The sequence below is a fragment of the Bicyclus anynana genome, chromosome 9 (assembly GCF_947172395.1).
Source record: "Bicyclus anynana chromosome 9, ilBicAnyn1.1, whole genome shotgun sequence".
NCBI lineage: Eukaryota > Metazoa > Arthropoda > Insecta > Lepidoptera > Nymphalidae > Bicyclus > Bicyclus anynana.
This window is the reverse complement of record NC_069091.1, coordinates 12,066,121-12,088,964: the sequence shown is the minus strand read 5'-3', so window position 1 is coordinate 12,088,964 and position 22,844 is coordinate 12,066,121. Positions and strand designations below refer to the sequence as shown.

Sequence of the window (22,844 nt, the reverse complement as noted above, 5' to 3'; positions counted from 1 at the left end):
CCAAAGAAATAGACATACATACACACATACATACGCTCGAAAAACATTACCCTCCTTCTGAAGCAGTCGGGTAAAAATGAGGGTTTATATCGCTTTTTTGATTGAGGCAAGATTTGATGTTAGATTGCTAAGACGGTTTTAACACATACTTATGATACTTTTTGTATTATAAAATAAAAACAGAAGGGGTTGAAAATAGGGGTTGAAAGTTTACACCGATTTTCACGCGGTAGAAATCTGGACTCTATACCAGAAAGAATGTAAAATTAAAGTGTAGTTATCTACCGCTTCCAGTCACAAAAAATTTTGAACATAACAATCTGTTTCAAATGTCTTACGATAGGCGTCCATTAAGCGGATTTTAAATTTTCATGCGATTCATGCGATCCGTATGATGCGGATCAGTGGACGCACTTGTACGAAGTTCTAAACAAAGAATACTACAATTCGTTTGATGCGATGCGTCCGATACGATGCGGATTTGTGGATGCCCATCAGCTGTCTGCTAAGTCTGAGTTCCCACGTATAATGATTATATAAATCATTAATTTAAATAATTTAGTCTCAAAATAGCAACATACTTATTACTTACAGACAATTAATTTTATAGTTGACATACCAACTGTAACTAATTCGTCAGTAATTAGCTGGGCGTGGCAAAGCGTATACTGCCGTATAAAAGGTAACATCAAAACTTTCGGAGATGCAATTTTTATCTATGTGGGAATTACTGTTATAACTTATAATACCAAGTTGCAGTACGTAATAATTAGTATAATACTTTGTTTTTTTGTAATTTTTTTAAACAGTTTGTGTTAAATCAAGCGAGTTTTCGAGAGCGTTCCTTCAGTTTTACACCTCGACGCCATATTGTCTGTAGGTACAGACTACAGTCGTCTGGCAAGTTCGTTGATAACACTCCCATGATATGCGGGCGACAGGGGAAAAGACTACGCGGGTGTGAAATCATGCGTGCGGGGAAGTGATGTACATCAGTCGTGGGTTTTACATTCATCGCTACACGCTCCCCGCCCCGCGCTAACATCGGGAGTGTTACGAACGAAGTTGCCAAGCTAGCTGGCAAGTTCGTTGATAGCACTCTCATGATATGCGGGCGACAGGGGAAAGACTGCGCGGGTGTGAAATCGTGTGTGCGGGGAAGTGATGTGCAGCCGTGGGTTTTTCATTCATCGCTACACCCGCCCGCCCCGCGCAGAACATCGGGAGTGTTACGAACGAAGTTTCCAAGCTATAAGTACTTACACCCAATGCTTTCATCTAAGTTGTATTTAGAAGACACATATTTATTACTAGCGGACACTCGCACCGCGTGAAATTCAGTCATTCAGGTTTTCACCAATCCCGCGGGAACCATAATTTTTTCTGTAGCCTATATGTTGCAGCGACCTCCTCTATCTGCCAGCGAAAGTCGTCCCAGCCATCCCAAAGATGAATTTTAAAAAACCTTGGTCGTGTTCTAGTAAATAACTAGGTATAAGAATTTAGATGGATAAATAGCCTGTTACTAACTTTTTTTACTCAAAAGCAGACCAAAGTCTACTAAAGAATTACAGGCCCATTTCACCTCTGAGCTAACTTATAGCCAGTTTCGATTCTATATCCAAATGTTGAGGTGTTTGTAAAACTCTGTTTCCAAAATTAAGACCATTAAATACAGCCGGTACCAATTAGAAGAGGAGTTAAGACAGTGAGATGTTTTATCCCCAAAACTTTTTAATAGCGTTTTCGAAAATATGTTTTTGGATCGCAATACCCACGCAATAGTGTTTACCTTTGGACGGAACTTTCTATAGAACTGGTGAGCCAAGAATAATTTTCATTTTGGTTTTGGTAACTTCCCTACAACAGAAATTGCTTACCTTTTATTGTCGAACTGTTGTCACGAAGTGACTAGCGGCTACTAGGAGCATGATTTTTTTTGTTCTTTAAAAGAGAGCCCTTGATAACAATCACACCTGGTAAGTGATGATGCAATCTAAGATGGAAGCTTGATGAAAACTTGTTTTTTTTTTTAATTCATTTATTTCAAGTAGGCTCAGTTTACAAGTACTTTTGATACGTCAGTTGACTATTTGTAAAGATTCTACCAAGGCAGGTTCTGCTGAGAAGATACCGGCAAGAAACTCAACAGTTGCTCTTTTAAAAAGATCATACAATATTATAATTTACAATTGATGACAACATTACAATTTCTTATAGTTTGACTTCCTGTGTGAAGGTGGAAGCTTATCCAATGGCCTCCAAGCGTCTTTATCATTGAGGAACTCGTCAATGGTGTAAACCTCGACTAAGTAAATGTTTTTTGACACATTGCTTAGAGCTATGCATTGGCAGGTCCATCACAGTCACAGACTTGTTAGGAGGTGGATGAAAATCCACATTTATTATTACAGTCTCTTTATCTAGTAGATATTGAGGGCATTTTTCGGCATTAATGCAAGATTTCTCTTACGGTAACTACACAATAACAAATCCTAAACATAACAACGAAACTTTCTACATATTAACATGACTCGTGTAGACACTTCAAAAAATAATCTTAAAACACAATAGATAAAGGTTACATTGCGATGAAAAGAAATTTTGTAGCCATCAATTACAGAGAGTGTAAAATCGACATTATTATTTTCTTACTACTTTGTACCTAATGCCTACTTAAACTATGTACCTAGGTATCTATTTGAAACCTCAATTGCTGAATGGTAAAAAGACTCATCGTACCAGTGGCCGAAGAGTCACAGGCCGATTCCCGTAGGTTACCTTTTAAAAATCCATACATACATATTCATTATTATAATTAATATGTATAGATGTATGAGAAACCGGAGTTTGTATCAAGCGGTATGAATTTCTCTTACTTTGGGACGATGGAATTCTGACGAAGGTACCGTAAGAATTCGATTCTCTACTTACGATTTTCCAATGACAGAAACTTGGAGCAACTTAATTATGCAAAAAATCGGAGAAATAATCTTATATTTACATTTATATAATTTTGTTTCTGTCATACTATTTTTATATGTGTCACGCTAGTCTCCGACGTTTGGACGAATATCCAGGCGATTTTAACGTATTGATATTAACGATTGAATGATAAAACACAGAAGATATTGATCAAAACTCTAGATATCCTTGGTTCGATTACCGCCCGTGAATAGGGATGATGACAGTTTTTTAAATTGTATATAAATTAAAAGTATGCTAATAGTAAAGCAATTTTGTCAAATTAACAGGGTATCTGCGATCATTACTTTCGGAGCTACAGGGATTTAAAGGGTCAGATTTGCGGCGCTGCCGCGGATCCCTGAAAAACGCTCCATACAAAATGGCACGAGTTAGTGACGTCGTTGGCTCGCTGATCGTTAGATTTGTATGGGCGTTCAAACAAAATTACTAATATCTTTGTTATTTGTGCGTTTATGTTAATAGTTCATTTATTGAAAAATGTCACATTTAATATAAGGAAGCTAAAACTGTATGAATTTTTATCTAATTACGATAAAAGATTTTTATTAGATTTTGAAATTTTATAATCTTATTTATTTTGCAAATATCCAGTCAATCTTTGATTTTTATGTATAAATTAGTTAACATTGACCTTATTTATCCGAATTTATTATAAAAATCAATATATTCCAACCTAGTCATCATCCCCATTACTGTCATACCAACCAATGTTAACATACGGATTTCTCTTAATTGCAAATGTTAGTTGAGACATGGCTATAGTTTTAAACACAAAATAAGATTATAGGTAGTAGATTGTAGTCTTATGACTCTCTTTTGGTTGATGGGAGGTCTAGGCCGTGGCTAGTTACCACCCTACCGATAAAGACGAATCGCCAAGCGATTTAGCGTTCCGGTACGATGTGTTGTAGAAACCGAAAGGTATTCGTGTGGATTTTCATCCTCCTCCTAACAAGTTAGCCCACTTCCATCTTAGATTGCATCATCACTTACCATCAGGTGAGATTGTAGGCAAGGGCTAACTTGTAAATAATAAAATATCGAATTACAATCCGTATACTAAGTGGGTTTCTGCTAGTCTAATTTTTCTTTTTATTTTGCAGGAAAGCGGCAAAACTATTGTGCAACATGACAGCTTCAGCTTTCCTGAGCGATGACAAGGCAATTGAGGAAAATATGGAACACACAGACACACACATTCCACGCGGCAAGAGGAGAGATTACGAGTGAGTGTCGTATGAGATGAATACGAGGTTTTGTGCTACATTCTTATTATTTTTAACTAACGGACGCCCGTGACTCTGTTCGCAGGAAAATCTGTTTATCACAAATCCCACAGGATCTGTGATTTTGTCCTGGATAAAAAGTAGCCTATGTTGTTCACGAGAGTAAAATCCATTTCTATTCTAAATTGCAGATGCATTCATTGATGTTTGGACGTTTGTTACTCTTTAACGCCGCAACTACTGAACCGAATTGGCTGAAATTTGGAGTGGAAATAGAGTTTACTCTGAATTAACACATATGAGGGATTTGTGGAAAAATAAATTCGAATTCGAAGTCGCGGGCGTCCGCTAGTGATTGAATACTACAAAGTATATTTAAGTCGTGAGAGCCGTGATAGCCTAGTGGATATGACCTCTGCTTTCGATTCCGGAAGGTGTGGGTTCGAATCCGGTCCTGGGAATGCACCTCCAACTTTGCAGTTGTGTGCATTTTAAGAAATTGTATATCACTGGTCTCAAATGGTGAAGGAAAACATCGTGAGGAAACCTGCATACCTGAGAATTTTCTTAATTCTCTGCGTGTGTGAAGTCTGCCAATCCGTATTGGGCCAGCGTGGTGGACTGTTTGGCCTAACCCCTCTCATTCTGATAGGAGACTCGAGCTCAGCAGTGAGCCGAACTCATAGTTAACAATATTATTAAAGAATATCTATATAATATTATTCATGCTATTCTTCATTTTCAGATGGCAAATAGTATGGAGAAACGTGTTAGCCTTTGTTTATCTCCACGCGGCAACCTTCTACGGCTTCTATCTGATATTTATAGGAAAAACGAAACTATTGACAGTAATTTTCGGTAAGTTACAACAAATACTGTTTTATTATTTTCACGCCTAGTCTATTATAATAATTAGTATTCTGTATTTAAAGCTTCCAATTACACAATTGAAGGTGCTTATAATAGGTAGGTAATTCCGAAATCCGAATAATAATATAATCGTTATACATTGTTCCGTAAATATTACGACAGACTCTACAGAGTGATAGCTGATATCAATTATACAGTTTATAAGTTACATTGATTTTGTACAAAAAACAAAAATCACGCTACCTTCAGTGCAATTTAGTTGTTATACGAGTAGTCTATGTGCTGAAAAATTACATTAACGTTGATTTTACACAATATGGTAACTATTATGAATAGTTGTTTCAAGTAATGAAAGTTTAACTTTTTCTACTGATTAACAAGTTTTTTCCAAAAAGCGGGACTAATTACTTTTTATGTTTATCGATTTTTTTGTATGTACTTTTAACGGTCACATTGAAAAAAAATGTTCTAGACAAAGTTGTACATTTTGTTTAAAAACATGTAAGCAACAATGCTAACCAAATAGGATTCTTAAGTTTATTTAGTATTTTGGCACCGCCTTCAAACCTATTAATAGAAAGAACATAGATACGATGTTATTCTCACTTTTTAGAGTAATGGGTCTTTGAAATCAGTTCAATTTGTTTGTCAAAAAGATTTTATTTTTCTGTCTTTAGTGTCCTAATGTCATCTACCTTAAATCTCAACTAGCATACGTCAAAGATTATAAATTAGCCTTCTGGAAGTTTCCTGTATTTATGAAGTAACAAACATAAAAAAAAAACATACGCGTTGAATTGAGAATCTTCTGCTTTTTTGAAGTAGAAACCGAAAGGGGTGTGGATTTTCATCCTACGCCTATAATAAGTAAGCCCGCTTCCATCCTAAAGATTGCATCATTACATACCAGCAGGTGATATTGTAGTCAAGGGCTAACTTATAAAGAATAAAAAAAAACACATACATATATTATATTTCAAAAAATATTAACAACTGTGATTTTTTGTATTTTTTTTTCTGTTATATATTGTTTTACCTTGTTGCCAGCACTGGCGTTCTCTGCCATATCCGCGATGGGTGTGACAGCGGGCGCGCACCGGCTGTGGGCTCACCGAGCATACAAGGCTCGCTGGCCGCTGAGGCTGTTCCTCGCGTTCCTGCAGACCATGGCCTTTCAGAACCACATCTACGAATGGGTACGCGATCACAGGTAAATACAGTTCCTTGTAGTCTGAGATCTGGGTCTGTAGTCATGTGGCACGTGGACCTCCGTGGCGCAGTGGTATGCGCGGTGGATTTACAATACGGAGGTCCTGTGTTCGATTCCCGCCTATACTACAGCTTTTCTTGATGAATACTGTTTACCAACAAATACATTAGAAATGAAGGTAGAAAACGCATGTCATTTCATAACTTATTTATTTTATTTCATATCATTTTATTTTGTTTCATTTCATAACTTATGTAGGTATGGTTTGTTTAGACAATGTTATATAAAATATATTAACCATATCTAATTGTTCTAAGTTTATTAATCAAATTTACTTTCATTAATTTAAGAACAAGTTATTTATAATTATTATTAGGTGTGAAATGACTAGTGATTTATACCATCATTTTTAATTTGTTTGTTGGTAAACAGTACTCATCAAGATAGGCTGAATTATAGGCTGGTCCAGGTGAACGATTTAGCGTTCCGGTACGAAGTCGTGTAGAAACCGAAAGGGGTGTGGATTTTCATCCTCCTCCTAACAAGTTATCCCGCTTCCATCTTAGACTGCAATCTAACTATCACTATCACTACTTATTCCTGATAGTAGGTGAGATAGTAGTCAAGGGTAAAAGAATTAAAAAAAAAGAAAGTCAATTCTCTTTCTACATTCTATATGGCTACTCCCGATGGTCCGCGCGGGCCGGCAGGCGTGTAGCGATGAATAAAAAACACTGATGCACGTCACGTCCCCGCACGCACAATTTCACACCCGCTCAGTCTTTCCCCTCTTCTATTCTTTACAAGTTAGCCCTTGACTGCAATCACACATGATGGTAAGTGATGATGCAATCTAAGATAGAAGCGGCCTACTAGCCACGACCGAAGCCAAAATTCGCGTTCAAAGTCGCGGGTGTCCGCTAGTTAGTAATATTGTTTGTTCCTACTTCGACGTGTCGTTCCTTCTGAAATTTAATTCAGAATCAATTTGAAGTTAAAAGACAATATAGTAGATTGTTATACAAGGGGCTAAAAAGACCCATTTTATACGAGGTATTTTTAGGGCACGAGCCGTAAGGGGAGGACCGAGAAACCGAGTTTATAATGGTTTTAGCCCCGCGTGTTACACTTTATCTATACTTTTCACTACGATTGCGAGAAAATAAAATAACTCAGTACAGTATTTAAAGCTCGCAACTCAATAAAAATCAAATGAAAAAAAATATGTATTCCACAGACAAGAACGCTGCATTTCGTTCCAATTTCAAATTTTTATCAAACAATTACTACTCGTACCCACCTATGATGATTCTATTTTCGAATAAAACCTCCTTCGTTATAAGAGGTATTTTAGTATGATTAAACTTTTTACGAATTATACCTTTTTTGTGTAGGCTTGTACTCGTAACAGACCAAAATTAAAAAAAAAATTACCTTAGCTCTTGTTGAAATGCTTGTTTAGCCCCGCTGTGGAGTGGTAATATGACAGTGTTTTTGAGCATTTGAGCAAGAGTAATGAAAAAAATGTTTTTTTATTGCAGGGTGCATCACAAGTTCACGGAAACGGATGCAGATCCGCACAACGCAAAGCGCGGTTTCTTCTTCTCTCACATGGGCTGGCTGATGGTGAGGAAACACAAGGAGGTGTTCGAGAAGGGTGCCTCTGTAGACATGTCGGACTTGGAAAAGGATCCCATTGTTATGTTTCAGAAAAAGTAAGCCCTTCATTATAGACTGTTTTTAACTCCTGACGTAATAATCTTTTTTTACATAAAAATGGAACCGACTTTCAATATCAAATTCAAACGATTTTCATGAAAATGAAATGGGACCAATTTGGAAGTATATTCTTTCAAATGCAAAAGAGATTTCAAAATCTATACTTATAATAAATCTGTAGAGAGGTCAATTCGGGGGGTGATTAGTGGTCGATACTAATGCCAAAAATGCAATCAGTAAAATTTTTGTCAGTCTGTCTGTCTGTCTGTATGTTCTTTATAGAAACAAAAACTACTCGACGGATTTTAATGTAACTTGGTACAATTATTTTTACGTAGGTTAGGGGTAGGGTAGGGGTATGATAGGGGTAGAGTAGGGGTAGGGCAGGGTAGGGTCGGGGTAGGATAGGGGTAAGGTAGGGGTAGGGTAGGGGTAGGAGAAGTAGTAGGGTTTCACGCGAACGAAGTCGCGGGCGTCCGCTAGTTAGTTAATAAATGACGAAGTTTTGAAGTAACAAAGATAGAAAAAGAACATACGCATCAAGTTGAGTACCTCCTCCATTATTTGAAGTCTGTTAAAAAGTAATTGTTTTTTTTCATTCCTTTAAAAAGTTTAAAGTGTAAGCTCGTAAAGTGAAAGCTTCAATCAGTTTGCAGAAGGGCAATAAACTTGGCATACTTATTATCATTTTGCAAACTTCACAATGGTATGGTGGTATCTATGTGTTGTCCGTCACGTAGGCATTTCTTACTCGTACTGAGCTTACTTGTAAGCTTCCTTTTACTTGTACAGGTACCTACCGATTACAAACTTACCTAGTTAAGTTAATAGTATACTTACTCTATCAATAAAATCGAAACAGTCCGCCCGAACGTATATATTACCATGATAACCTTTCATTTTTCATTTTCGTACATAATAACTGTTATATAATAATTTATTAACTTTGCTATTATACGGGAAAAACCGACGAACCCATGCGACAAAGACTTTGCAATTGCACGTAGTAGAGTGCAACATCTCCTGAGGATGCTCCGGTTTCGGGGTGAAACGTACGTAGAGAGTATTTTATCGGATCTGAGTGACGTTATCGCATGGGTTCGTTGGCTTTTCGCGGATAATAGCAAAATAAATAAATAATTAATATTCATGATGAACTTCCGCAAAATAATGCCTGTTTCTATTCAATACAATAAGCGTTATGATTTTAGATCCGCGATGTCCTAAAAATTTTATTTATAGATGTTTTGGTGGTTTGGTTTATTTATAGGAGGCCAAGTAAATCTATTTTTTGGCAATTTTCAAAATACAGGGTTCTGGTTTAATCCACAATAAAGTCATACGGGGTTGAAAATGGCTTGAATTGCTTCGAAAAATGGCCGTGCCGCTTTTTTCCATTTGTTCGACTTGCATCTTGTACCAAGAGAATTGAAGACATTGAAGAATAGAATTGTGATTTCAAAATCATAGAATTGTGATTTCAAAATAACTCTGTTTTCTCAAGTGCTTATACTTATTTACACGATACCATAAACTTTTTTCATAAAAATGGAACCGAAAATTGGTTTACAAATAACGAAGTTATGAGTATTAAAAACAACATACGTTTTATACCGGAAAAAAACTTGGTTTTCGCGGAAACCAAGTATTTTTCCGATTAGTAAAAAACCGAATTTTTGCTAATTATCTACTAAAATAATAATTAGAATAATTAATCTATATTCTATACTAATATTCTAAAGCTGAAGAGTTTGTTTGTTTGTTTGTTTGTTTGTTTGAACGCGCTAATCTCAGAAACTGCTGGTCCGATTTGAAAAATTCTTTCAGTGTTAGATAGCCCATTTATTGAGGAAGGCTATAGGCTACATTTGATCCCCGTATTCCTACGGAACAAAAACCACGCGGGAGAATCCGCGCGGCGTCTACTAATTAACTTTAATTCTATTTGACTCAATGCGTCAGGGAAAAACTAGATGAAATACTTAGATAATATGTAGTTTAGGAACCACATATTTTGTCTAGTAATACCTATAAATCGTATCGTCCTACCTATCGTAATACCTATAAGTCGTCGTATAGAATATTCTATCAAAGTATCGGAAATCACAAGTTTCCCTTCTTCGGGCAATGTTCCAAACTTTGAGGTCTTAAGTTAGAACCTTTAAGTTGCGTTAGACAAGTTTCTATAAGTCTTCTCAGAGCGCTAAGTTCTAAGTTCGCACTAGGAAGAAAAAGCGCCCGCAGTAATTTTGCTTTCATTCGGCTACGATTGTGCTTCAGTATGAAATTTTGTGTTTTTTTTTTATTATTTACAAGTTAGCCGTTGACTACAATCTTACTTGATGGTAAGTGATGATGCAATCTAAGATGGAAGCGGGCTAACTTGTTAGGAGGAAGATGAAAATCCACAACCATATCTTTCCACCTTTAAAATAAGATAAAGTAATCAATAAATTATTTTCCCGTTCAGGGAAAAATCGTTTATAGCCGGGATTTACAAGATGAAATCAACTCCTCCTATTGTTGAAGTCGATTGAAATTATGTTATCCTATAATTAATGAATTTACATTATTCATCAAAATCAGGTGAATAGTTGAGCTGTTATGAAGGATCTTATGTTTAATGTATACAAATAAATTCGATGAGTCCAGCGGGATTTTTTATAAACTGAATTTCACGTGGACGATCGCTTGCAATATTGCTCCGTAGTGAGCCGTAAGAAACTATTCATAAAAAAGTCTCCCGTTTGGCTTACAGAACTTACTTGGTGGTGATGCCTTTGCTCTGCTTCATCCTGCCAGCCTGGGTGCCGGTAGCACTGTGGGGCGAGAACCCCTGGACGTCATGGTACGTGGGCGCTATGATGCGGTACACCATATCGCTGCACTTCACCTGGCTCGTCAACTCCGCGGCGCATATTTGGGGGAACAGGCCATATGACAAGTAAGTTTGACAACTCCATCATATCCTTAATTAGTCCAGGTCTGGCTGGTGGGAGGCTTCGGCCGTGGCTAGTTACCACCCTACCGGCAAAGACGTACCGCCAAGCGATTTAGCGTTCCGGTACGATGCCGTGTAGAAACCGAAAGGGGTGTGGATTTTCATCCTCCTCCTAACAAGTTAGCCCGCTTCCATCTTAGACTGCATCATCACTTACCATCAGGTGAGATTGTAGTCAAGGGCTAACTTGTAAAGAATAAAAAAAAATATTTCGTACCCTTATCGCACGATTGTTCGTATAGTGATTTTGGACGTCATCGACTATTTCGAGTCGTGGTACCTAGTCCCGTGGATATGACCTCTGCCTCCTCTCTCTCCTCTGCCGACTCTGTGGATTCAAATCTGGTCCGGGGCATGCACCTCCAACTTTTTAGTTGTGTGCATTTTAAGAAATTAAATATCACGAGTCTCAACAGGTGAAAGAAAAACATCGTGAGGAAACCTGCATACCAGAGAATTTTCTCAATTCTCTGCGTGTGTGAAGTCTGCCAATCCGCATTGGGCCAGTGTGGTGGGCTATTGGCCTAACCCTTCTCATTCTGAGATGAGACTCGAGCTAAGCAGTAAGCCGAATATGGGTTGATAACGACGACGAAGACTATTTAATTCCCTCAATTCGTACTACTTACTGAGGTAACATTACGCCCTTAAATAATATGGACGGATATCATACTGGTTTTGCAAAAGGTAAGCCCCCTAATCCCACTTAGGTGTCAATTGTTCAATCAAATCACTTCTTAGGACTTCCTCTCCTCTTGTGTCCTTCCACTTGCAATTTCAAGTCATTTTTTCTCCTACTATTATGACTTTCATCCCTCCGCATTACGTGTCCATACTGCAATATATAATACAAACTTTTACTCCATAACTTTATGACGCCGCTTTCAAACTTTCCCTTATTTTATCCATTTTAGTTACACCACACATCCATCTCAGAATATTACGAATTCAGTCAAATAATATTTGCCATATCATTCAAATATGACTAATGTTCCCGTTCACCTACCTCCATTAGTCGGAAAATATACGTTATGGTGGTAAGTAGAGTGGAAAACTTAAAATTAAAGTTACGAGGGTTCCAAAGCGCCTTGGTCCGAGAAGAGCCTAAAACAAAGCCGAAGTTTATTTTTTTTTGTTTACCAACATTTTACAAACTTATTTGGAACTAAAGTACACAATCGTATAGTGCAGTTTAACATCAAGCTTTTTTATCATCTATTCATTAACATTATAATAAGACTTTCCGATAAGCTTGCGTTTAATAAACGCGTTTCCGTTCACTGTGGCTTGTACTACAGATATATAGTATCCACAGATTCGTATATATACGATTGTACTATTTCCCTGATGAGTGTGATGTGTCTGAATGTGGTGATTCCATGCCAACGCCCTTTGACATTTTGATTGATTGAGATTTTCGGGAAGATCAACATACCAGTACAAAGGAAGTTGGTAGATTGACTGATTAGCAAAAAGACCACACTAAAAACCCAGTAATTACAGTGGAAAAACTAATCCTAATCTAAATGTAGTTCTAGTTTTGTTTATAATTATACTGAAACTGTTTTTTACAGTTTTAATTTACAGTAAAAGCGATGTAGATAGTTTATTATGCCAAAGTGGCTGTATTTTGTATGTAAATAAATCTTGACTCAAAATTTAGGAAAAATTTCAACGTAGGGTAGGGGTAGGGTAAGGGTAGGGTAGGGGTATGGTAGGGGTAGGATAGGGGTAGGGTAGGGTAGTGTAGGGTTAGGGTAGGGGTAGAGTAGGGGTAGGGTAGGGGTAGGGCAGAGGTAGTTGAAAGTTTACATCGAGTTTCACGCGGACGAAGTCGCGGGCGTCCGCTAGTAGTACTATATATATTAGTATAGGTAATAACTATTACTATAGAGCCGTGATAGCCCAGTGGATATGAACTCTGCCTCCGATTCCAGAGAGTGTGGGCTCGAATCCGGTCCGGGGTATGCAACTCCAACTTTTCAGTTGTGTGCATTTTTAACCGACTTCCAAAAAGGAGGAGGTTCTACGTTCGGCTGTATTTTTTTTTTTTTTTTATGTATGTCCAGCGATAATTCCGTCAATTATGGACCGATTTTGAAAATAATTTTTTTTTTTTAAAGGATTTACTTCCAGGGTGGTCCCATTTTTTTATGTCAGGATCTGATGATGGCATCCTGGAGAAATTGAGGGGAACTTTCAAAAGTTGTAGAGACGGCTAGTGCGTTTGTTAGTGTTTCCATAAGGTATTTTAAACCACTACATGTTTATGAAGGTTTGGAGTTGGTCTGATGATGGAGCCGAAATACAGACGATGGAACTCGTCAACGATTCACAGCAGTTATCTTTTGTTTGGGCTTGATTAATTTGTATTGCTGAGTACTTTCCACCTATATGGGTTGTGACTGTATTAAGGGTCTGATGATGAAGACGAGGGACAGTGAAGAGAACTCCTCGACGGTTCACTGTAGGTACCTTGTGTTTGGACTTGATAAATTTGTATTGATGAGAACTTTCCACCTAGATGGATTGTGACTGTATTAAGGGTCTGGTGATGAAGACGATATACAGTGAAGAGAACTCCTCGACGGTTCACTGTAGCTACCTTGTGTTTGGACTTGATAAATTTGTATTGATGAGAACTTTCCACCTAGATGGATTGTGACTGTATTAAGGGTCTGATGATGAAGACGAGGGACAGTGAAGAGAACTCCTCGACGGTTCACTGTAGGTACCTTGTGTTTGGACTTGATAAATTTGTATTGATGAGAACTTTCCACCTAGATGGATTGTGACTGTATTAAGGGTTTGATGACGAAGACGAGGGACAGTCAAGACAATTGGTCATATTTATATTAAGTGAGGATAAAGGGGGAGTAAAATTTTGTATACGAGTTAAGGAGTATTTTCAAAATTGGGATTGTAGGACTTAGATACCTGTCATAAGAAAATAACGTTTTAGCTAATTGTTTGCGTTTTGTTCATATGCAGTAGGTATGCTAACACTAAAAATAAAAAAATAAAAATTTTAATAAAAAAATTCAACCGACTTCCAACTCAAAAATTAACTTAAACTAAAAAGCAAAAAATAACATCTTGCCTATGTGCTACCTTCTGATCAGTTTGAAGGCGGTGCCAATCCAGTGTCGTGTTTTAATTAAAGCTGTTTCTGAAAGAAGCACATAAATTGTGTAGTTTAAACGGGTTTAATTAAAACATCACTGGATTGGCACCGCCTCCAAACTGATCAGAAGGATCATAGGCAAGATGTTATTTTTTGCTTTTTAGTTTAAGTTAATTTTTGAGTTGGAAGTCGGTTGAATTTTTTTTTAAAATATTTATAAGAAATTAAATATCACATGTGGAAAACATCGTGAGGAAACATAGTTCTCCAAGCGTTTACGATCGTAGAAAGAGAATCGACGAGCCACTTGGCTACAGGGGCTGGTCTCGAACATAGGTTCTTGTAATATGAAGCCACATAGGCTAATCATCAAAAGAAGCCAAAAGTATTACTAGAATCAATAATGTACTATTGAAAAAAAAACAGTCAATCCTATCCGAGTTATTTTCGGTATAGTGCATACCTACGTACCGATACATTTTATACCACCTTTCTCCAATTAATACGATAAAGTAAGATACCTACTCACAACAATGAGCGGTAATGAACATAAAGACTTTTTCGTTTTGTCGATTAAGATAACTGCTCAAGATGTGCAACAGAGTCAGTTCTCATTACATTAATTTCTTATTGTGGTTTAAATTGAGACGTACAATCGAGAATACTGGCAAATAAACTTGAAAGGCATTGACAATGACCGTGCAGAACTACAATTTATTTTAAAAGGCCTGAATCACATTTATGAGCATCGTGTTTTGAGTACAAATATTTTTATTGAATAAATGATTTTATTATTATTGTTATTTATATAGGAACCATATGAAATAATAATTGAAGGAGGGATTTTATTATTTTCTGGTATGTGGTCTTTCATACATGTATTATGTACTAGCGGACGCCCGCGACTTCGTTCGCGTGGAAGACAATGTAAACTTTCAACACCTATTTCACCACTTTAAGGGGTTATATTTTAAAAATTCTTGAATCACAATATATTTCTTATTTTTTGTGATTTATGATTTTTTATTCTAAAATTGTAACTAAAAATGAAGAACTTTCCATTCAATCCCTATTTTATTCCTTTGGGGGAAGAATTGATCAAAATCCTTTCGTAGCGGATGCTTACCTCGTATCATCTACCTGCACGCCAAATTTCAGCCCGACCCGTCCAGTGGTTTGGGTTGTGTGTTGATAGAATAATATGTTAGTCAGTCATTGAGTTTATATATTTAGATTACGTACCAATGTATCCCCTAGCGAATTTTACGTAAGTATTTTAAACATCCAGCGAATAACGTTAAACTGAATTATTATGATTAAAGTGAAAATAAAATAAAACCATAATCAAAATTGAATTTCATAATTAAAAAAAATTTTACTATTTAACTGGTTGACTAAGTTTATTTTTTTATTGGAAGGTATAAAATAATCCAGAATATCGGTCGACAAACACTAAATATACAAACAGGTACTACAAATACAAAGATATACCTAGAGTGAAAATCAATGCTGGTAAATGTGATTCAGGCCTAATACACACACATGCCTAATAATAGTCGTACAGTCGCACTTCTAATGTCTCAAAACATGCACTTATCTATTGGGTGAAAGCTATCTTGGCCCACTATACGAATGTCGGCCGCGTTTTAAATATTCGAGTAATAAAGCTGAGCTCTCACAAGTTACATGTCGGATTATACTGCCACTTGATTGGCTTTAATAACAACTAGGGACTACCCGCGACTTTCCCTAGAATCTCAGTTTTTGTCAAGATAAAGGCCTACAAAATAAAGCAAGATTTCATAAGGCAGGCAAGGAAAACGTTCTCCCTGTATACTCTACTATTTTAAATAAATAAGGTATGAAATGACTTACGTTTTTGTACATTATTTTCGCGCGTTGCGAAAGGGGACTAGATGGAAAAAATCAAGACCAAAAAGTTGTATAACGACACTTTTTACCCAATTGCGTAAGGAGGGTAATGTTTTTGCTATAGTTGTAAGACGTGACCTGAAGACAGCTGCTGAGCTCTTGGGTCCTCAAAAGGCCCCCCGACCCCAAAAGGCCCCCCTGACACTTGGAACGAAGTCCCTTTTGATGAATGTTCGAAGATTTGATGGGATGGGATGGGATGGGATGGCCTGCGATAGCGATAACTATATCTATAGCGATAGGGATAACGATATCTATAGCGATAGCGATAGCGAACTTTGTTCTATCCGGGTATCCCTTGACACGTCTCAAGTTTTTTGATTTGTTTATTGATAAACATTCCACATGAAGTATGGCCAATAATGTGGTTAATTTCAATAAGTTTATTAGAAATGGACCTCATTGCTTGATATTTTTTTAAATTAGGTTTGTGTAAATGTTTTCAAACTACTTCTTAATATTACCTAGATGGTGAGACGTCAGCTTAAAAAAGATTCGTAACTATTATGTATCAGTAACGATATTAAAACTTTAATGAAGTTCATTTTAATGTGTTTTTTGGGTTTATTGAAAATAATTAATTATGAATGCAGTGAGAGAAACTTAATTCATTTTTAATAGTGTGCACCAACAACAACTAGCTTCAGGGCCGTGATAGACCTATGGAAATGACCTCTGCCTCCGATTCCAGAGGGTGTGGGTTCGAATCTGGTCTGGGGCATGCACCTCCGACTTTTCAAATGTGTGGCTGGTGGGAGGCTTCGGCCGTGGCTAGTTACCACCCTACCGGCAAAGACGTACCGCCAAGCGATTTAGCGTTCCGGTACGATGCCGTGTAAGAGGCCGTCAAAAAAAAGGGAATACCATGAAAAGCTTTGATCTCGTTTCCAGTAACGTAAAGTTGCACAATGTTAAATTTCCACGTTTTTTGAAATGGGGTTACTCTACATGTTTAGCAGAGGGTTAAACCAAAAATTAACTTGCAAATCATCGTTAGACGAGCAAACGACGCTTTAATTAACATCGAATCAACAGAACTGGGTTAGGATGATTTTTCATCGAGGTTAATGTTCGTTTTCAACTGTAATTGTTGCAAACCGTGTTTCGGAGTGGCAAAGTGGTCAACGTAATGCGTTATTTGTGGTTCTCGGGGAAAGTACTGATTTAAGTAATCGACTATCAACTCATATTCGACTCACTGCTGAGCTCGAGTTTCCTCTCAGAATGAGAGGGGTTAAGGACTTCCAAACGAAACGGTCTCGAACCGCCAGCGGCTCCCTGCAGCCCGCTTGATGTCTTCGGTCGACCTAGTGGGGGGTCGACCAACACTTTGCTTTCCGGTGCGGGGTCGCCATTCCAGCACCTTGGGACTCCAACGCCCATCGGCTCTTCGCGCTATACTAGTGACTTTAGTTCGTCTGCGGATCTCGTCATTTCTGATTCGATTACACAGAGAAACCCCAAGCATAGCTCGCTCCATAGCCCGCTGAGTGACTTTGAGCCTTCTAATAAGGCCCATAGTTTCAGACTTCACACACCTAGAGAATTAAGAAAATTTTCTGCTACGCAGGTTTCCTCACGATGTTTTTCATTCACCGTTGGAGACAAGTGATATTTAATTTCTTATAACTAAAAAGGTGGAGGTGCATGCCCCGGACCGTATTCGAACCTACGCTCTCCAAATCGAAGGCAGAGGTCATATCCACTGGGCTATCACGTCTCATTCACACGATAGACGGACGGATTCTATAAGGGTTCTAAATTCTGTAATTAAGAACCACCTAAGAAAAAAATTGCCAAAAGTTTGCATTTTACAAGTTGCACTCTTCTGATCCAAATAAAATTTTGTGCAGAATTTCAAGACTGCTTACTTTTTAGACTGACTAATGAAACAGATTTAAAAAAAGCTTATTTATAAAAAAATAGACCTTTTGAAGTTTTAAATTAATTAATTATTCACCAAATTGTAACTCAAACGACTTTGTTCGTTTTAGTCTCATCTCTCATTAATTTAATGTCGTTATAACTTTGTTTTTGGTACTTATACTCGATGATAATGTTTAATTATTGATCGACTCAAGTTCTAAAATGTAAGAAAGATCGAGACTGTGTTGGTAAAATCTTTTAATTTCATTTCGTTTAAAAATCTTACTACAAAATTGTTCGTGAATTTAATAAAAAAGTATTTTTTATTCATAATTGGTTTCCTGCTAGTCCCAACGATTGGTACTTCAATATTAAAACATGGACGCCTCGTGAAATTCCATTAGCAAATGGTTCTAAATGAGCAAACTACTACTTTATAATCATTATTCAGAAGTTTTTTTTTTTTATAAAAGAATATTTGCTATATTTTTATAATATGACCACCATTGAACTAGTCGGGAAAGACTGTTCTAGGAGTGGGTACGACAATAGACCAACGGGGCGAGGATCGAACCACCACCCCTCGGTGATGAGTCCAACCGCTCTTACCTTTGAGCTATTGAGGTTATAAAGCTGGTAAATGTTATAAATTTTATTGAATTAAAAACAGGACGATTTTTTTTCATTTCAGGTTCAGTAGGCAATTTTACTTTACTCGTATGCATAGGACCATTATACAATATTTTTTTAATTTTAATTTTTTATATAATTATTACTATTTTATTTATTTTAAATTTTAAATTATTAATATTTAACAATACCAGTGATTCGTTGGCATAAAACTAAACAAATATTAATAAAAAGCAGACAAATCATTACCTGTGATATTAGATAACCCGTAGATAAGCCCGTGAAAGTCCCGTCAAAATCGTTCTATCCGTAAATAACAAACAACCAAACAAAATTAAAAAAAAAATCTGAAATGAGTACTTATGGTGTATATACTTTAATATTAATTTACATAATCAAAAGCTGTAACTGAAAATTTCAAACATACACTTCAATTTTATTTCATCATCATCATCATATCAGCCGATGGACGTCCACTGCAGGACATATACCTTTTGTAGGGACTTCCTAAAATCACGATACTGAGCCGCCTGCATTCAGCGAATCCCTGCAACTCGCTTGATGTCGTCAGTCCACCCGGTGGGGGGTCGACCAACACTGCGCTTTCTAGTGCGAGGTCGCCATTCCAGCACTTTGGAACCCCAACGTCCAACGCTCTTCCAACTATGTGCCCCGCCCATTGCCACTTAAGGTTCGCAATTTTATTTATGTGTATAAATTTTAATAATTTCAGATACATAGGTGCCACAGACAACAAAACGGTTGCGATCTGCGCGTTCGGCGAGGGATGGCACAACTACCACCACGTGTTCCCATGGGACTACAAGGCTGCTGAGCTTGGAAACTACAGCACAAACTTGTCAACTGCGTTGATTGACTTCGCCGCTAAATATGGTAAGAAAGTCAAAGTCAAAAGTCATATAAACAATTCATTAATACATCATCACCACAGGACCACCACAGGACACCACAGGCTCTAGGCTACCTTATTATATTGTGAGCTGATTTTTTTTTATTATTTACAAGTTAGCCCTTGACTACAGTCTCACCTAGTGGTAAGTGATGATGCAGTCCAAGATGTTTTGTTCAGCCGTGGCTAGTTACCATCCTACCGGCTAAGACGTACCGTCAAGCGATTTAGCGTTCCGTAGCGGTATGATGTCGTATAGAAGCCGAAAGGGGTGTGGATTTTCATCCTCCTCTTTACAAGTTAGCCCGCTTCCATCTTAGATTGCATCATCACTTACCATCAGGTGAGATTGTAGTCAAGGGCTAGCTTGTAAAAAATGAAAAAAATAAAATAAAACGCTAAATCGCTTGGCGGTACGTCGTTGCCGGTAGGTTGGTAACTAGCCACGGCCGAAGCCTCCCACCAGCCAGATCTGGTCTAATTAAGAAAATCTTAACCGGCCCAGCCGGGGATCGAACCCAGGACCTCCGTTTTTGTAAATCCACCGCGCACCACTTCTTCGCAAATCTTCCCTAGAAACCAATGATAATTTTATACTTTTTAATCGATTACGTCCCTACAAAATCACCGCAAAAAGTGATCCGAATAATAAGCTACAACACTAAGCGCACACATGCACAGTTTTGTCTTTAATTCAATTGAATATATAGTTTTTACACTTCCTGAACACACAACTCGACATTATAGACGATATAAATGTATTATTTGTTTAAATAACGTTCGTTGTTGACCACAACTAACATTGAGTTGACTATAAGTTTCCTCTTTTATGCGCCTAATTTTTCATGCTCTACATGAACACCTAACACTATTTAATATAATCGCTAGAAATAAAATTAATTTTAACTTGTTTTTTCCACTTGCGAGCTTTCAATTTAGTAAACGTTTAATTTCTGTTTTCCAGGTTTAGCGTACGATCTCAAGACAGTGTCCGTTGAAATGATACGCAAAAGGGTAGCAAGGACAGGGGATGGATCTCACCCCTTCAATAAGAAGATTGACGACAGCGACGATGACCACCATCATCCCGAAAACCCAGTCTGGGGTTGGGATGACGAAGACATGACCGAAGAAGAGAGGAAACTAGCTGAAATTGCTCATAAACACAAATAGAATATACTAGAGGTTAATTATTAAAAAAATATTAAGTGGTACTAAATAGGCTATGCGTAAATATTAATTTACGAACAAATATATACACTGGACAATCTAATTATATACTTTTATTGGACGTTATCCGAACTAGATTTTTAGATTACTCAGTAAATTATTGCATTGTATTACGAATTTAAGTTCTGGAGTGTCTGGAATGAAATTAGATTTAGTGCGATTTCTCGAACCGGAATAATATTTTGTAATCTGTAACCTCAGTAGTTATTTATGAGTTATTTGAATGTATTTATGATGAAAAAAATATTACTAACATTCACTAGCAGTACTGGTAAATCTCCTATAACTACAATGCTCTCCATAAATCTTTATTTGTTGTTGTTTTCCGAACGTGTTGCTTCTTGGTTTCATTGGTAGCAAATTGAAATATATTCTCAGTACTGTAATTCAAATCTTCTGCAATTTTTATACCTTTTCTATTACCTTTCTTCCGACTGATAACTAATAATAATACAATAATAATAGTAGATTAAAAGATAATCCTGTTTAGTTGTTGAATTAGATATAATGTTATAATAATGTAGATTTTATATAAACCTAACCAAAGCTTTTGTTTAGGTTTGGGTACAAGTTTGTTATAAAGTTTTCTAATCAATTGTTATGTTTTCAGAACAAACTTTTCTAAACATTATTATTTGAAACACTTTCATACTTGTCTTCGTTTTCTTAGTTAGGTTATTTGTAGCGTCACTTACTTTTAAGTGTGAAATTCAAACTAAATAATGTCTTTATCACAGTAGTGCCTACATCTCATGCTGCTCATATGTCTTATTTCGTTCAAATCAAATCGCTTGATAAAAACATTACAATGATAATTGTATATCTTTTAGTTTTTGTACAGTTAATAATAATTTTATAATTATAATGTGATAGTAGTACTTATGTAATAAGGGGTGACTGTTTAAGTTAACTAACATTAATTTATTCTTTACAAAAGTCAAATAATTAAGTTTAATTTATTGTCGGTGAACTTAGACTGTAAGAATAAATCAAATTACGGTAAAGAATATTTATAGAAAAACATCAGTATTTTAATAAATGCGAGTTACTCATAGTTTGTTTTATTTTTTTTTTCTGAAAATTGCAAATATATTTAATGAAAATGTTAACTTTGCAATTAGCGATATATTATTATATTATGATAGATTTGAGTGTTCTTATAAATGATAAATAATAAATCATTTTAAATTCTAATCTATATTAATCAATCTTTGTGTATTATAAGGGAATAAAGATTATTATAAGGGAGTAAATAATCTCTGGTTCTACTCAACCGATTTTGTAAATTCATTTATTAATAGAAAGCCACGTTATTTGTGAGTGGCTTTACTTCATTCCACGGGAATGGGAACTACGCGGGTGAAACCGCAAGGTTCTGCTAGTACCTACATAATAAAACACTAATATTATAAAGGCGACAGTTTGTGTGTAAGCGTGTGTGTGTAAGTGTGTATGTTTGGTCCTCCTTTGCGCTGCGGCTATTGAAGCGAGTTGGCTACATCATCCATGTAAAAATCCATGGTTCCCGCGGGATATGTGAAAAGTTATAGTTAGATAAATTATAAAAATATAACTTCAACTAGTTATATTATAAAATATATTATAACTATGATGAGCGCCTGATATAATTTTATCGCAATACATTTGAATGACAATTGATTACTTATTCTGTAGCCAGAACATAATCTGAAGCACAAGCGTTAACTTTAGTGTATTCTGTTCTGTGGTCTGAAGGGTCGATCTGAAAATCCTCCGGTTTAAAGTCGGTAGGACTTTAAGATAGGACTTTCAGATAACTAAGCACTTCTTTGAAAGAATGAATTTCTTTGAATTGAATAATATGAATTCATAGGGCTAAATGTTATGGCGCTAGGATCTATATCCTATTAACAAACTCACATCATCTACTTCTAACGAATATCTTAAAATCCGTGATAGCCTAGTGAATATGATGACCTCTGCCTCCGATTCCGGAGGGTGTAGGTTCGAATCCGGTCCGGGGCATGCACCTCTAACTTTTCAGTCATTTGCATTTTAAGAAATTAAATATCACGTGTCTCAAAAGGTGAAGGTAAAACGTCTAAAAGGAAACCTGCATACCCGAGAATTTTCTTAATTATCTACGTGAGTGACGTCTG

The 22,844-nt window shown here is 36.6% G+C and overlaps 1 protein-coding gene across 1 annotated transcript in view; it reads left to right on the top strand.

Moving 5' to 3' along the window:
- The window catches only part of LOC112043946 (acyl-CoA Delta-9 desaturase), a 47,550-nt gene extending 25,790 nt beyond the window's left edge, over positions 1 to 21,760 (top strand). The window contains exons 2-8 of the mRNA XM_024079638.2: positions 4,092 to 4,214; positions 4,960 to 5,072; positions 6,132 to 6,294; positions 7,836 to 8,009; positions 10,772 to 10,957; positions 19,300 to 19,460; positions 20,441 to 21,760. Coding sequence (XP_023935406.2) covers positions 4,117 to 4,214; positions 4,960 to 5,072; positions 6,132 to 6,294; positions 7,836 to 8,009; positions 10,772 to 10,957; positions 19,300 to 19,460; positions 20,441 to 20,649 — 1,104 coding nt within the window. The 5' untranslated portion in view covers positions 4,092 to 4,116 and the 3' untranslated portion in view covers positions 20,650 to 21,760. The remainder of the gene's footprint in view (positions 1 to 4,091; positions 4,215 to 4,959; positions 5,073 to 6,131; positions 6,295 to 7,835; positions 8,010 to 10,771; positions 10,958 to 19,299; positions 19,461 to 20,440) is intronic.
- The last annotated feature ends 1,084 nt before the right edge of the window (positions 21,761 to 22,844 follow it).